Source organism: Bos indicus x Bos taurus, chromosome 6 (assembly GCF_003369695.1).
Source record: "Bos indicus x Bos taurus breed Angus x Brahman F1 hybrid chromosome 6, Bos_hybrid_MaternalHap_v2.0, whole genome shotgun sequence".
Lineage (NCBI taxonomy): Eukaryota > Metazoa > Chordata > Mammalia > Artiodactyla > Bovidae > Bos > Bos indicus x Bos taurus.
In genome coordinates this window covers 77,468,227-77,485,145 of record NC_040081.1, presented here as the reverse complement: position 1 = coordinate 77,485,145, position 16,919 = coordinate 77,468,227, and the positions used below count along the sequence as shown (strand labels likewise).

The 16,919-nt window shown below is 35.6% G+C and overlaps 1 protein-coding gene across 23 annotated transcripts in view; it reads right to left on the bottom strand.

The window, feature by feature from the left end:
• ADGRL3 (adhesion G protein-coupled receptor L3) overlaps positions 1–16,919 on the bottom strand; it is a 945,175-nt gene that overhangs the window by 252,823 nt on the left and 675,433 nt on the right. For all 23 annotated transcript variants that reach the window (XM_027544604.1, XM_027544589.1, XM_027544593.1 and 20 more), the window contains one exon: positions 15,263–15,343. In XM_027544604.1, coding sequence (XP_027400405.1) covers positions 15,263–15,343 — 81 coding nt within the window. The remainder of the gene's footprint in view (positions 1–15,262; positions 15,344–16,919) is intronic.

Genomic DNA, 16,919 nt, shown 5'->3' with positions numbered 1-16,919 from the left:
TCCTGGGCTATCTGTTATCAGTTAATGCCCTTCTTCCCTCTAGGGACTATAACTCCCATGCATTTCTGGAATCCAGGCATGTGTTCCCTCAGGTTCTGCTTCTAAAGGGCTCAGCAGTTAGCCCTACAGCAAATTTCCAAATTCTTCTCTACTTCTGGATCAGAGAAGTCACACATTACCCAAAGGCCAATAAGGTGAAAAATGGAGTGGGAAGTAGAAAAGACAATCTTAAGGAAAAAAAAAAAAAAAAAATCAAGTGACAGGAGGGAATTCTCTAAATGAAATTTAAATAAGGGACACAACGATATGGTTGGATCCTATGCCATTTTCCACACTGTATCTAGAGTGATTTTTTATAAATCAAAACCAGATTATGCAAAATTCTGTGTAAAAATTACTCAGGGATCCTTAAAGATCTTAATATAAAACCCAAACTCCTTGCATGGCCTACAAGGCCAACGGAGATTCTTTGCTTGAACCAACTTTAATTAACTCCTGAACCTTCTTTCAGGTCCATCCATGCACTTGTAAAATCCAGTTTTAACAATGACTCTGCTAAATTAGTTTAATTAGAACCCCACCCTCAGTATCTGCTTGCCTTCCATATCTGATCATATTCCTCATCCTCCACCACTGGACATCTGATGATGTCCAATCTCCCTGAACCGTCTTCAGCTAGAATCCTATGAAGTTGGTTTCAGAATTACCCTCACCTCTGATGTTTCCTCTTAGTAATTTTCCATCCACTGATCCCTGCCCTGTTCCTTGGCTATAAATTCTCACTAGTTTATGCTGTATTTGAAGAGCAGGCCCCGGCTATACCAGGGTCTTTATTCTACTGCAATAGTTCTAAAAAAGAAACATTTTAACCACTTTACTGTCAAGCTCTGGTTTTTCCTTGAAAAAGTCTTGTATAGTCTGAGTCCTGACTAAATGCATTGCCTATATCCCCAGTCCTCCCTCTACGTTCAGAACTAATCACATCCACATATTTGTTAATTATTTTGTTCATTTACTATGTCTTTCACTGTCTAGAGTGTACGTTCCATGAGAACAGAAGTGTTGACAGACCTTTAAACTGCACAGTCCCAGGAGTGCCTGGCACATATGAAGCTCTAATCAGTATTTGCTTAGTAAAAAAATAACACCATGACTTGTCTATGTCAGGGGCTTTGATTACACTATCCTTCAACTTTAATCATGGCTAACTCATTTTCATTCTGATCTCACAGTTCAGGTCAATATTTATCTCTCTAGAACTGTTTTTATTGACCATCCACTTATATACCACCTTTATACATCTAATCATAACCTATTCATAACCTTGGTTGTTGAATCTATATTTATATACTGGTAACTTCTTCCACTACCAGGTTAAGCCCAGGTTTTCTCTCCTGTTTATCACTGTATTGTCCATCTCCTGTACAGTGTTCGGCACATAATAATTATTCCCTGCTGCTGCTGCTAAGTCGCTTCAGTACTGTCCGACTCTATGCCACCCCATAAACGACAGCCCATCAGGCTCCCCCATCCCTGGGATTCTCCAAGCAAGAACACTGGAGTGGGTTGCCATTTCCTTCTCCAATGCATAAAAGTAAAAAGTGAAGTCTCTCAGTCGTGTCCGACTCTTAGCCACCCCGTGGACTGCAGCCTACCAGGCTCCTCCACCCATGGGATTTTCCAGGCAAGAATACTGGAGTAGGGTGCCATTGCCTTCTCCTAATTATTCCCTATAGTATAGTCATTGCAAAATTAACTTGACTTAAATTCAACGATATTAACTCAAAAAAGATTTGAGAGAAGAGTCCATTTGCCATTTTACTCAAGGGACACATGGCCCAGAGTGACCTCAAGAGCTATGTTTCCTTGGTTCTATGTCTTCCCACATGATCATCACAAAAATACCTCTACTTCCAAGAGAAAATTGAGGTATTTTTATTCACATTTTCTGACATCCAACTCAGTGTTGGATAAACTATATTTTATACATAATTTTGAGGGTATCTCAAGGTGGGTTTTGTGGGTTTTTTCTAGTCTTACTCTATAAACACAGAACCTAACCTATTCATAAGATGTAACAGCACAGAATATTAAATAAAAATCAGTCTTTCAGGAAAGGACAAAAAAGCTGATGTATAGCTTTATTGTCTGATACATTTTTGAGATTTTAAATGTACATAAATTCACAGGGTAAACATGGATATTTTTAATGTGAAAATTTCATAGATATGCCAATAGGATTTAAGGAGTATTAAAACATTGTAAACCCTCTTGAGGACTTATATTCTGGATCTTAATGTGTATGAGGTATAATGAGATTTAGACTAAAGCAATAAAGCACTGGTGCTAAATTATATTAATAATATATGTACAGCAATCTATAGTGTATGAGGCACTTTCACATATAGTGTCATATTTGGTGTTTGATACTTAAAAAAATCTTGGGAGAGAGTTTGTTGCTGTTATTGGATTTGTCCATGATCATATATAGTTAGCAAACTAAGGTTTGTTATTGTTGTTTAATCACTAAGTAATGTCCAGCACTTTGCAACACCATGGACTATAAATGCCAGGATCCTCTGAACTCCATTATCTCTGGAGTGTGCTCAAATTCATGTCCATTGAGTCGATGATGTTATCTAACCATCTTATCCTCTGCCATCCCCTTCTCCTTTTGCCTTCAATCTTTCCCAGAATCAGGGTCTTTTCCAATAAGTCCACTCTTCGCATCAGGTTACCAAAGATTGGAACTTTAGCTTCAGCATAAGTACGTCCAACGAATATTCAGGGTTGATTTCCTTTAGGATTGACTGGTTTGGTCTCCTTGCAGTCCAAGGGGCTCTCAAGAGTTTTCTGGAGCACCACAGTTTGAAAGCGTCAATTCTGTGCTTAGCCTACTTCATGGTCCAAATCTCACAACCCTTCATGACTACTGGAAAAACCATAGCTTTGACTATAAGACCCTTCAACAACAAAGAAACGTCTCTGCTTTTTAATATGCTGCCTAGGTTGGTCATAGCTTTTCTTCAAGGAGCAAGCATCTTTTAATTTCATGGCTGCAGTCAAAGTTCACAGTGTTTTGAGCCCCCAAAAAGAAAATCTGTCACTACTTCTATCTTTTCCCCTTCTATTTGCCATGAAGTGATAGGAACAGATGCCATGATTTTAGTTTTTTGAATGTTGAGTTTTAAGCCAGCTTTTTCCCTTTCATCAAGAGGCTCCTTAGCTCCACTTCACTTTCTGCCATTAGAGTGGTATCATCTGTATATCTAAAGTTGTTGATATTTCTTCCAACAATCTTGATTCAAGTTTGTGATTCATTAAGCCTGGCATTTTGCATGAAGTACTCTGCATATAAGTTAAATAAGCAGGGTGACAATATACAGCCTTGATGAACTCCTTTCCTAACACTGAATCAGTCAGTTGTTCAATGTCTGGTTTTAACTCTTGTTTCTTGATCTGCATACAGGTTTCTCAGGAGACAGGTAAGGTCGTCTGGTACCCCCATCTCTTAAATAATTTCCTACAGTTTGTTGTATTCCACACCGTCAGAGGTTTTAGCATAGTCAGTGTAGCAAAGTAGATTTTTTTTTTTTTTTTTTTCCCGAGTCTCCCTTGCTTTCTCTACGATCTCTGATTCCTCTGCCTCTTCAAAATCTAGCTTATACTTCTGGTAGTTCTCAGTTCACATACTGCTGAGTTAGCTTGCAAGATTTTGAGCCTAACATAAACTAAGGTTATCATGATTAAATACAAGAATTAGAATTGTAGCTGCATACTTTCATAATATTCCACCCAGAAAATCCTGATGCCAAACAACAGGACTAACTACTCCAGTGAGGGAATTTTTTTTTTTTTTTCCCGCTGGCCTCTGAAGAACTGGAAATTATTGCTGGACCCAAAGCTATAATTAGCTAAGAGAAAAGTGTTTCTCAGCACTGAGGGTGCCAAGTGCCTGTTAGTGTAAAGGCAATGCTGCTTTTGGGTGTCATGGGATTAATAATACCCAAAGTCAATGCTTCCCATACATATATCTTTTAGAACTAAGAAAACATGATCCTCACTTTCCTCATTTCTATGATATATATGATGTATCTGTGACAGCCTCACCTACTACCATCCAGATAAAAAAAGATGAACCTGGAGAAAAGAGATTTTATCACATCTCAGGCAACTGACAGTAAAAGTAGAAGATATTTTAAAGTTTTAGGATTTACTATATATTTTAAATTTATCATACCAATCTTCTAAATCTATTGTCAAGAATTGTTTTTAAAGATGGTACTTCTGAATGGCATATGTATTTGTATGCATGTATTGTGGGGGTATACCAAGAAATGAGAACCTTGCAGCTGTGAGTATTCAGCAGGTAGGGATGCAGGTGACTGCTATATTTGGAGTTCAAGACAATTCCTTCTTCCCCATCCCAGGCTCTGGTGGTGGTGGTTAATACAACTGATAGCAGTCTGCTCCTGGCAGTACAATTATTTTGAGTATACATGTATAACATTTTTTTTAGTGATTACATAAATAACCATTTTGGGGAGAGAATACTGGAAAACACAGTATACACTCCTTTTGTGAGGAAAAAGTAACACATTTTATGAAGAGTAGAAGGTAACAAGAATGACAACAGAACAAAATATTCTATTTTATAGAGAAAGAAACACACACATACAAATTATTTCTCATTGAGCAGTAGTACATAAGTGTCTGAACTGCTTGTATCATATTGTGTTCTTGAGATGAATACTGAGAGTGGTGAATTTGTTTTAAAAAATACTCTACTATGAATGGTCAGACTCCCATTGCTTGCTGATGATATTTTATTACTAAATACTTGCTGTAATACATAGTTTTAGAAATTAAGTCAGTTTGTATAAATGAAAAACTGTTATACCAGATTTCAGATATCTCGATTTGAATCTTGGTTCCAATAGTTAATACTTGTATGGCATTTGTGAAGTTAAAGAAATTCTCTATGTCTCAGTTTTTTCATTCATAAAGTTACAACAATAATACTATCTGATTCATGGGATTTGGGAACTTATTGAAGTACTAATCCATGTCAAGTACTTAGAATAGAGCTTGACAAACACTAAATATAAATATCAAGTGTTCATACCAAGTCAACTCAAAAAAGTAGTATCTACTGGAACATCCTGATGAATACTATGAGAAACTGTCTTTGAGAATTGGGAGAAAGGGGATCATATGGATACTTTTTAGGTGATCATATGTCTTAAGGTTAATTTGTATAATCAATGTTAGCTATTATTATTAATGACTAGTATTACCTCACTGTAAAGTTATGACATCTGGAAAACATTAAATATTTTATTTCTGAACAAAATAAAGCAGTTCTACCCTCATGTATCTTAATGAGACTAAAACTAAAACAAGACAAAGAGAAGTAAGTACTGGAACCTATAGTAGCATTCCTAGGAAAGCTGGGCCATTGAGCAATCTTAAGAGGGAGCACAGAGAGCCAGGGGTGGTTGGGAGGTGTGGGGAAGCGTGAAGTTCAGTGAACTGAATCATGGTCATAGCTTCTTAGAGATATCCTAATACCATAGACATTTGCTTGCCTTGAACAATAGCTCCAATGGAGGAATCTTCATATTCAAGTCAAGGACCATTATCACTGGATCTGCCATTAGGCACACCAAATCTGAAGGAGAATGTACATATCATAACAGCATCAAGCTTCTGTCTTCACTTAATACCCTTTGGATACTAAGAATATTATTTAATCAACCGATGGGGAAGGAGAGTTCAAACAAGCTCTCTTCTCAATCAGGCTCACGGAGAGAACACCAAGATAAGCTGACTAGGAACCTAATGAGATAACCTACCAGATCACACTATTCTCTGGATATTTATTCTCAACACATAAACTATCTTCCACAAGGGACCTGCAGGAGTATACTAAATTAATTCAAATGATAAATGTTGACTTTTCAACAATAATTTATATTTTGAAAGTAGATTACAATTTACAAAACCCTCCGACTTATTCCTAAAGATATTGAGAAAAAAGTACATTTTACCATTGAGTTAGAATTTAACTTCACTTAAATTCAGCCCAAATTCAATTATTAATTTATTGTATTATAGTTGTATGCTTGATGTTAGAAATAGAATGATGATGACCAATAAGCCTGAATGAAAAGTGACAGGATCCTTGTAAGACTAAAGAAGACAATGTGTATAAAATATTTCTTCCTGTGTCTGACATAAGATACATACTTAATGAAAAGGAGTGATGTTTACCATTAATAATAACAAGCTATATACTCTCTGTATCTATTTTGTATGTGTTCACAGTGTACTATAAACAGAACAAAAAAAGCTTGGCATTTGCAACTGTAGGAAGTTTATCCAACATGGTCAAAGTACTTCATTATATGCAAATTTAATTTTTATTACCTTAGGATAAGGGTGGATAAAACTTGGCAATTATGTTTCACCATATAATATTTGTTAACCAAATAAGATAGAAAAACATTATCATAGCACATTAAAGAAGCCTGGAGACTCCTCAGTAAGAATGCCAGATGTGTTGAACTTATTTTATTTTAATCAATATAAAATGTTTTTATATTTCACTAAATAATGTTGTGTGTTAACATCTCAAATTTGTGACTCTATATCTTTGGCTATAGTCTATTTTATATATATATGCGCTACACAGGACCATCTGTTTATTTTGAGCTGAAACAATATTTTCTGTGTGTGGATTTGCTGAATGTAATTCAGTTTGGAAGTGAAACTTAATGCCTGACATTATTCTATTCATTGATTATCTGCCAATGGAACCATGTTTATATTACTCATTTTATTACAGAAAAAGAAGTTTAAAAATGTATAAATTGGTATTGAGTACTGAGTATTAGGCTTATGCAACACACCCTTTAGTATTGAGTATTATTAGATTAATGCAACATCCCCTTTGGGGCTTCCCTGGTAGTTAGATGGTAAAGAATCTGACTGCAAAGCAGGAGATCCAGGTTCTATCTCTGGGTTGGGAAGATCCCCTGGAGAAGGGAACGACAACCCACTCCAGTATTCTTGCCTGGAGAATCCAACAGACAGAGGAGCTTGGCAGGCTACAGTTTAAGGGTTGCAGAGTTGGACATGACTGTTCACGTCACATTGGAGAAGGCTATGACACCCCACTCCAGTACTTTTGCCTAGAAAATCCCATGGACAGAGGAGCCTGGTAGGCTGCAGTCCATGGGGTTGCTAGGAGTTGGACACGACTAAGCGACTTCACTTTCACTTTTCACTTTCATGCACTGGAGAAGGAAATGGCAACCCACTCCAGTGTTCTTGCCTGGAGAATCCCAGGGATGGGGGAGCCTGGTGGGCTGCCGTCTATGGGGTCACACAGAGTTGGACACAACTGAAGCGCCTTAGCAGTTCACATCACATTAGGCTTATGATCAAATATAAGAACCTACCTAAAAGAAGATTATACACAATAGTATACAAAATATAACAATGTTTTTTGCCAGCTTTATTACTAGTGTCTTATCATATTGGAAGGCAGAATGTATCTGGGAACAGTCAAATTTTTCTGCAGCATAATATTCAAAATATCACTGTTAGTTACATACTAGGAAGACATTTCTCAGAAGTTAATGTCTTTCCTTGGTTATTGACAGGAACTTATCTGAATTGAATTGCTAATGATGTTGTGAAGAATTTATAGGAAGGGTTCTATCATTAACTGCTAAAGCTGTCAGCCAATTTTATAGAAAACACAATGAAACCAAACCAAACCAAACAATAAAACAACAGTTTCAACTGAAGAGGGTGCCTCAACTGGTATAGCTGAATGTCAATATTCAACTCTGCTTAGGATTCTGAGGCAGCTCCCCAAATAAACTCCCTCCTAAACACTAAGAATTTGAGTGATTCTGTCTGTGATAGATCTTATTCTGGTGCAGAGTATTTTGTGAGTAGTTAGGAAGCAAAATAAAGGTTAGGGAGAAAGGATCCTTGGTGTGGACACATGACCTTCAGAACTGCAACTTCTATTGAGCCCTGCTATGCTCAAACTACCACACAATTGCACTCATCTCACAAGCTACTAAAGTAATGCTCAAAATTCTCCAAGCCAGGCTTCAGCAATATGTGAACCATGAACTTCCAGATGTTCAAGCTGGTTTTAGAAAAGGCAGAGGAACCAGAGATCAAATTGCCAACATCCGCTGGATAATGGAAAAAGCAGGAAAGTTCCAGAAAAACATCTATTTCTGCTTTATTGACTATGCCAAAGCCTTTGACTGTGTGGATCACAATAAACTGTGGAAAAATCTGAAAGAGATGGGCATACCAGACCACCTGACCTGCCTCTTGAGAAACCTATATGCAGGTCAGGAAGCAACAGTTAGAACTGGACATTGAACAACAGACTGGTTCCAAATAGGAAAAGGAGTACGTCAAGGCTGAATATTGTCACCCTGCTTATTCTTATATGCAGAGTACATCATGAGAAACGCTGGGCTGGAAGAAGCACAAGCTGGAATCAAGATTGCCAGGAGAAATATCAATAACCTCAGATATGCAGATGACACCACCCTTATGGCAGAAAGTGAAGAGGAACTCAAAAGCCTCTTGATGAAAGTGAAAGAGGGAGTGAAAAAGTTGGCTTAAAGCTCAACATTCAGAAAATGAAGATCATGGCATCCGGTCCCATCACTTCATGGAAAATAGATGGGGGAACAGTGGAAACAGTGTCAGATTTTATTTTTTTGGGCTCCAAAATCACTGCAGATGGTGACTGCAGCCATGAAATTCAAAGACACTTACTCCTTGGAAGGAAAGTTATGACCAACCTAGATAGCATACTGAAAAGCAGAGACATTACTTTGCCAACAAAGATCCGTCTAGTCAAGGCTATGGTTTTTCCAGTAGTCATTTATGGATGTGAGAGTTGGAATGTGAAGAAAGCTGAGAACCAAAGAATTGATGCTTTTGAACTGTGGTGTTGGAGAAGACTCTTGAGAGTCCCTTGGACTGCAAGGAGATCCAACCAGTCCATTCTAAAGGAGATCAGTCCTGGGTGTTCTTTGGAAGGACTCATGCTAAAGCTAAAACTCCAATACTTTGGCCACCTCATGAGAAGAGCTGACTCATTGTAAAAGACTCTAATGCTGAGAGGGATTGGGGGTAGGTGGAGAAGGGTATGGCAGAGGACGAGATGGCTGGATGGCATCACCAACTCCATGGATATGAGTTTGGGTGAACTCTGGTGATAGACAGGGAGGCCTGGCCCGCTGTGATTCATGGGGTCGCAAAGAGTCGGAGATGACCAGCAACTGAACTGAACTGAAGAATTCCCTTGTTCTTATTTACAAATCTGCTACAAAATTACAAAAGTAGACTTTCATTTCCAATTGTAATACATAAAATTGGGAAATATGTTTGAAAAGCATAGAGAATGTATATGCATAAGAAATATATAATCAACCCCATTAAATTCAGTACAAATTGTAACAAACATTTTAATAATGTAGGGTTTAAAAATAATAAGGCTTCTAGATGAAACTATTTCTTTTTAAGTCCTGATTAATGAGATGTGTGGTGAGTAAAATTACTATAATGGTGAATGCTGATTCAGGATCTTATTTTTATTAAGTAGTTTATAGTGAGGGCTGTGACTATTTTTCTATTTATCATGGCAGCTCTGGTTACCTACCTTGTAATGTATTGTGACATTAATGTACTAGTAAACTATTGGAATTTACACCCCTGTTCAGTAATAAAATCTGTAAATTGCAGAATGCATATATAATCATCACAGGTATAAATTATGTGACCAAATGCCATGTATGATCACATTAGATTTAAAGAACAGCATCTCTCAAATTTACTCATCAGTGGGTTAAGTGCTACTGAATTTATATACTTCAGCTACTTTGAAGTATAAATTTCAACATTTTATTCAAGGTTATTTGGTAACGTGCTACTATATTATCCATATGGTTACAATAAGCATGTTGGTCACAGAATACACATTATCAAAGAAGAAATATATTATGACAAACAAATGCATCAGTTTTGAAAGATACACTTTTTCCCCCTAAAAATGAGAGCAAAAGCGAAAGAAATCAAGAAAACTGAAAGGAGGTAGTATGGTGACATGTAGATTAAAGCTGGAATGATTCATACATTATATAAAATTTAAAACCATGAAAAATAAATGAAAATGTAATATAGATATCTGAAAACAATTATATAATTATTTTTTAAAATATCAGTTTAAAAATAATTCCAAAATTACCAATAATTAGTTCACTATCTCAAATACTAAAAGCAAAATCATTATTTAAAAAAAAGTGGCAAGTAATACAAAATGTTTGGGGTGAGAATAGTATAAAATGGCAAAATATCAGAAGCAATCTGATACGTAATTGTATGTTGGATAAATGATACTTTCTACTGAAAAATCCCCAGTGAAAACATTAGTAAATGTATTGTTATTACTGTTGTTCATTTGTTAAGTTGTGTCCTGCTGTTTGTGACCCCATGCACACCAGGCTTCTCTGACTTCCATTATCTTCCTGGAGTTTGCTCAAACACATATCCATTGAGTCAGTGATGCTAACTAATCTCATCCTCTGCCGCTCCCATCTTTTGCCTTCATGCATTTCAATCGTTAGGCTCTTTTCCAATGAGCTGGCTCTTCACTTCAAGTGGTCAAAGTTTTCGAGCTTCAGCTACCGAAACAATCCTTCGCATGGATATTTTGGGTTGATTTCTTTAGGACTGACTGGTGTGATCTCCTTGCAGTCCATGGAACTCTCAAGGGTCTTCTCCAGTATCACAGTTTGAAAGGATGAATTCTTCGGTACCTAGCCTACTTTATGGTCTAACTCTCACATCTGTCCATGACTACTGGAAAAATCATAGCCTTGACTATATGGAATTTTGTGGGCAAAGTGATGTCTCTGCTTTTTAATGTGCTGTCTAGCTTTGTCACAGCTTTCTTTCCTACATTCTAAATATCATTTTGTATTGCTTTTTTGATGTCAATAACTTAAGTATGATATTCTATGAAAATATAGTCAAGTCTGTAAAATACTCAAGGAATTAATATGTATATAGCAAGAATTCTTAAAACATGGACATTCATGTACACTAATGGAAACTGGTATAGGAAGAGAGAGAAATAATACAGTGAACTGTACTTTAGTGGGTGGGAGGGGAATATCAGGACATAGCTCTCATAGTCTCAACATATATAAAATTATGGAAGGAAAGTAGAAAAAGAAAAGCTAAAATAGCAGTGTGGTTTTTCAGGTAGTTCAAAGTATATTGCTATATAATCTAACAAAAATTATTAGAGATAGAATTCCAAAATAAAGAACTTCATTTATCTTTTTGCATATATTCAAATAAAAATCTATAATATGCATGAGAGACTCTCTCTCCATATAAAGATCATTTATAGGTCATTTGTGTCATTTGACTTCATAAAAACATAAAAAATATACAGTGTAATTAAAAATAGTAAATGATGATAAATGAGTGATAGTTGAAATATTTTTGGTTCCAAAGTAACGATATTGCCTACTCTACACTATTTCCAATATTTGTTTTAAATTAAATATTAGATAGTTTTAATTAAAAACACAAGATCTTTTGTACTACAATTTTGGTGATTTATACAAACCTCTTTAATTAAATGTTCATTTAAAAAAGGTTCAGAACTATAACACATGAGCCTATAACTATAACTGTAATTGTATTAATCAGCATAGTTTAAGGGGGTCTTGGGCATATAGAAGAAAGATTTGAGAACTACAAGTTATCAGGACAATCCTTCTAAGGTCGAGGACACAATTTGAGGTGGCTCAGATGGTAAAAAAATAAAACTACCTCCAGTGCAGGAGACCTGAGTTTGAGCCCTGGGTTGGGAAGATCCTCTGGAGAAGAGAATGGCTACCTACTCCAGTATTCTTGCCTGGAGAATTCCAAGAACAGAGAAGCCAGGTGGGTTGCAGCCCATGGGGTCACAAAAAGTCAGACATGACTGAGGGACCAATACTTTCACTTTTTCATAAAGCAGGACACTGTTGGATTCCAGTAATTCATTCTTCACCACGTCAGTATCATCACTACTTTTACTAAGATGATGCCACTTTAAAGTGAAGTTCTTAATAATGCCAACCGACTCTTCAGAGTCTAGTTTATGTCAAGTTATTTGCCAGGAATTGACACTATTTCACTTATAAACTTGCCAGGGTTGCATTACTATCCTTGCGTTACAGATGACAGACAGAAGCTGCTTAAGGTCATGTAGGTCTGCCTGGCCTCAATGCCAAATTTCTTCCTATATGCCACAACAGCAAACCCAAAAGTACATACTAATAGCCACAATTTATCTAGGGCTTATCAAATGCCAGACTCTAGTCTATATTATCCCTAATCCTCACAAAGACATTGTTGAGTGCTTATTTCTGTCTTCTGTGTAGCAGTTGAGGAATTAAAGACAAGAAAGTTCTAGAACTCCCAAGTTTAAAATTATTGTCTCTAAATCCCTTTATCACTCAATTTTTGTCAAATTTTATTCTAAACTTATTTTATTCTATCTGTCTAGCTATAGTAGGTTGCTTGTAGGTGTGGTCAGTCACTTCAGTCATGTACAACTCTGCGACCCTATGGATCGTAGCCTGCCAGACTCCTCTGTCCATGGGATTCTCCAGGCAAGAATACTATAGGTTGACATGGCCCGAATTCCTCTCCTTCTTCTGTCCATAGTCCTTCAGACTGTGGTTCCTTCTTCAAGAGATGTAGTCTATTTCTTAAGTCTGGGGATGATTATGTGACTGACTTGGGCCAATAGGACATAACAAACATGGCACAAGCAGTCTTGAACAATACTTGAACTTTGGGACTTTCCTACTTACTGCTGGGAATCCTGTCACAATGGGAATGAGCTGGTGCTAGCCTGCTAGATGAGAGTCATATGGCTACCACCCAGATGATATCAAATAAAGAAAGTGAAGTTGCTCAGTTGTGTCCAACTCTTTGCAACCCCATGGACTGCAGTCTACCGGGCTCCTCCATCCATGGGATTTTCCAGGCAAGAGTGCTGGTGTGGGTTGCCATTTCCTTCTCCAGTGTATCTTCCTGGCCCAGGGATCAAACCTGGGTCTCCCCACTGCAGTAGATGCTTTACCGTCTGAGCCACAAGGGAAGCCCCAAGATGACATCAAGATGGCTATCAAACCTGTTAGTGAGTTTCCTCCCCTGAAAAACCGACCAGTCTGCTAAGTACTAAATATCCAGTCTCAGTCAAGGCAGTACACATGTAATGCAACCAACTCTGAGAACTATAAAAAATGTTTCTTGATTTAAGCCACTAAATTCCAGAGTGGATTATTACACTATTCTACTCATGACTGTACAGTACGCTTCCCAATTTATACTAGGACTATGTATGAAGAACTGAATTAAAGTCACTAACTTGCATAAGTAGGCCTCCACCCCTGGTGGAAATGACATTCTACTAAGAATTAGCAAGGTTAAAACAAGACATCCTTTCATAACTCATATTTCCCTCATGAGGAGAAATTACATTATAAGCATTCAGGTAATTAATCAGTAAAGCAATCTTAGAGGTATTTCTGCTCTTTCTCTTATATCTGTTCAATCAATACTATGTTTCTTCAAAATACTTTTCAGACCCTACCCCTGCCACCAATACACTGTTAATTTCCTATTCATCTTTTACCTAGATTATTGAATCAGCCTCTCTCCGTCAATCTTGCATCATCTACATTAACAGTGATATTTTTCCAATATCAAGAACTGGTGATGTTATAATGTAACACCCCACTAACTTATCTAAAAATATTTGATGACTTTGTTTTTCCAGGATAAAAGACAAACTTCTTGGCATATGAAACAGAATCCTTTACAGTCTGCCTCATTACATCTTTCCAGTTTCTTCGTCTAAAACTGCTTTCATTTTACTGTGCACCTAGCATATTTCCTTAAAAATATCACAACCTTTACAAACCCATATTTTGGTACATTCTGTGTCCTCTTTGTGAAATTTCTTATTATTCCTGCTCAGCTTACTTCTTTAAAAAAATGAGGATGCATCCTTCACAATATAGGTTGTCACATTCAGAAATCATTGTATGACTTCCCATTATGTGTCAAGCACAGACCAGTGGTTGGAGGAGAAATAATAATTATGACACTTTTGCCCTCAAGGACCTTACAAAAAAGAAAGGGAAACATTTAGCCTGAAAAAATAAAATGCACTGCTTTAGGTACAATAACTGAGGCAGGCGCAGAGGACAGAGGCATGCACTTAGCTTCTGCCTAATACATAGTCAGCAAAGGCTTAACAGAGAAACTGAAGATAAAGCAGGGCATTGAAACACTGGTAGAAACTTAACGGGTAGCAAAGAAAAAATTGAGACTCCTAGCAGAGGAAACTGTATGGAGAACATGCTCATAAAAGACAGATCTAGTGATTTTTATTGCATATTTTTAAAAGTATAAGAAAATATACTGTATTACTTTAAATAAAAAAAATAACCTTAGGATATTTGGTATTCATGAAACTAAAAGTTGTATCTATTATTACATCAGATTAAACATTATACAACATTAAAATTTATTAATAATCCTTTAAAAGTAGAAAGATAAATTCTGTAGATAAGATAAATGTTACTTTTAATTTCTGTTTTGTATGATTAGTTATTTTTAAAAATCTTTAAACATATGGCATCAATTTAAATATATAATTTAAATTTATACAATTTAAAAATAAATGTTATTAATACTAAAATGACTTTTTAAAAGAAAAATAAAACATAAAACATCAATTTGCAAGGAAATAAATTTGTCAATGTAACTTAGTTTAAGACATCTTAATTTACTAAAAAAAATATATAAAAAGATAGTAGAAGAAGAAAGTTCCAATAAAAAAGGAAATGATTATATAATAATCTTTAAATCTAGGCTGGTTTTCAACTAGTCTTTCACTATGGAGCCACATCTTTTATTTGGTTTACAAGCATTTCTCAAAAAAATATTTCACATCTTATTTTATAAATAAGACTTACTCTCTGTTATCATTACAAACCATTTTCCTCCTGTTTTTTTTAAACAGGCACTGCACTGTAACATACATATTTATAATCATCTTTAATTAATTGTCTTCATCAAATAATGAATAGACTCTCTTTTTCTTTAAATAATAATATATAAAAAAAAGAATACAACAACTCACCTCTAACAGGGGGTCTTTCCAGGTCAGAGTCAAGGTGAATTGGTGGAGAGATGTATGATACCTGTCCATGATGTGCCTGCCCTGTGGACCCAAAAATAAATGTTAAAATACTATAATAATGTTTTTATACTTTTTGGTTAGTTTTATGATTTCACACATCTCTCTTTACACTGAATTCATAGCCTTATAGAATGCAAACATTATGCGTCATCGAAACGTCAACCAATTAAAACAGTCCTTCTTAAGCTAATTTTATTGTTGTTGTTTAGTTGCCAGTAGTGTCTGACTCTGTTGTGACACCATGGACTCAACCACACCAGGCTCCTTTCTCCATGTGATTTCCCAGGCAAGAATATAGGAGTGGGTTGCCATTTCCTTCTCCAATTTTGAACTTGTTGCTTTTAAATCATGTTTATTGTGAAATGACACTTTGAAAAACACCATAAAAGTGACTGGCAAGAAAAATGAAATATAAAAACTGAAAACAAGACATATAAAATACAGTCCCCATTTTTCATTTCTAAAGAGACATTAAATACTCTGTTTGCTTTAAATGTTTCTAAACACTGACTTTTGATTTTGGCACTTATTTCAAGGAAGATCAGTAACAATCTGCAGACAGGCATCCATGTCAGATAACACTTTTAATAGCACTTATTTACAATCCTAATTAACTTTATATTTATTATTACTTTTCAACATTTTACTTATTATTTAAAAACTATTTCTACTTGCTTATTGTATTTGATGGAAAAATAATAACTACCCACAATATAAAAAGCAGGTAGATGGATTCATTCTGTTTCTTGTATTTTGTCAGCTCACACACAAACTTGTAATACACTTTCTGTTGTATGAGTTAAAGTGTTAAAGTTCCTTTGAAGACCAAATTGCTGACTGGAAAAAAAAAAAAAACAATTCTAACTTAAAAACAAAAGGATTTTCTAATGCTCAAAGTAGCTATAGCTTATAGACTGATAATCCAGTAAACAATTTGAATTTTAAGGCAAGAAAGTATAATTACGGAGTTCAATTACTAAAGCCACTTTATATGAAAAAAATATTGGGTACAAGTAGAGAACCCATCATTTTCTTTCTACAAGGGATATGCAGTTGTATTTTATACATTTACTAAAGCACTTTACAGGGTTGTTAATCTCTTTTCCTAAACAAGGAAAGTTAACGATATATAGATTATGGTAACAGTTAGAATAACCTTCCCGTTTCAAGTAATATTCGACTTGTAATAAAGTCTGCTGATTCCTCTTATGAGGCACATTTCAAATAATTAATATGGCTCCCTGTTGATAGTAGCTGCTGTTGCTCCCAGCATTTTTCTAGCTAACAGCAGACACAGTGAAAAGGTTGTAATATACAAAGCCCCTCATAATGGTAGCTAAGAATATTGTGCATTCACTGGCCATGTTTCAGTGGAATACTAAAAGGACTATTATAAAAGTAATAAGAGAGCAATTGTGCACTATTATCAAGTTCATGTGTAATAGAGCATATTAAAAATTTCATATTATATTAATTATAAAAACATCGGATGTTTACTTATGTTACATACTTTGTTGCAAAAACATTTTTATTTTTAAGGTCCTGTGTTGTTACAAATGAATCAGTTTCAAACTTTATTGATCATGTAAATGAAAAT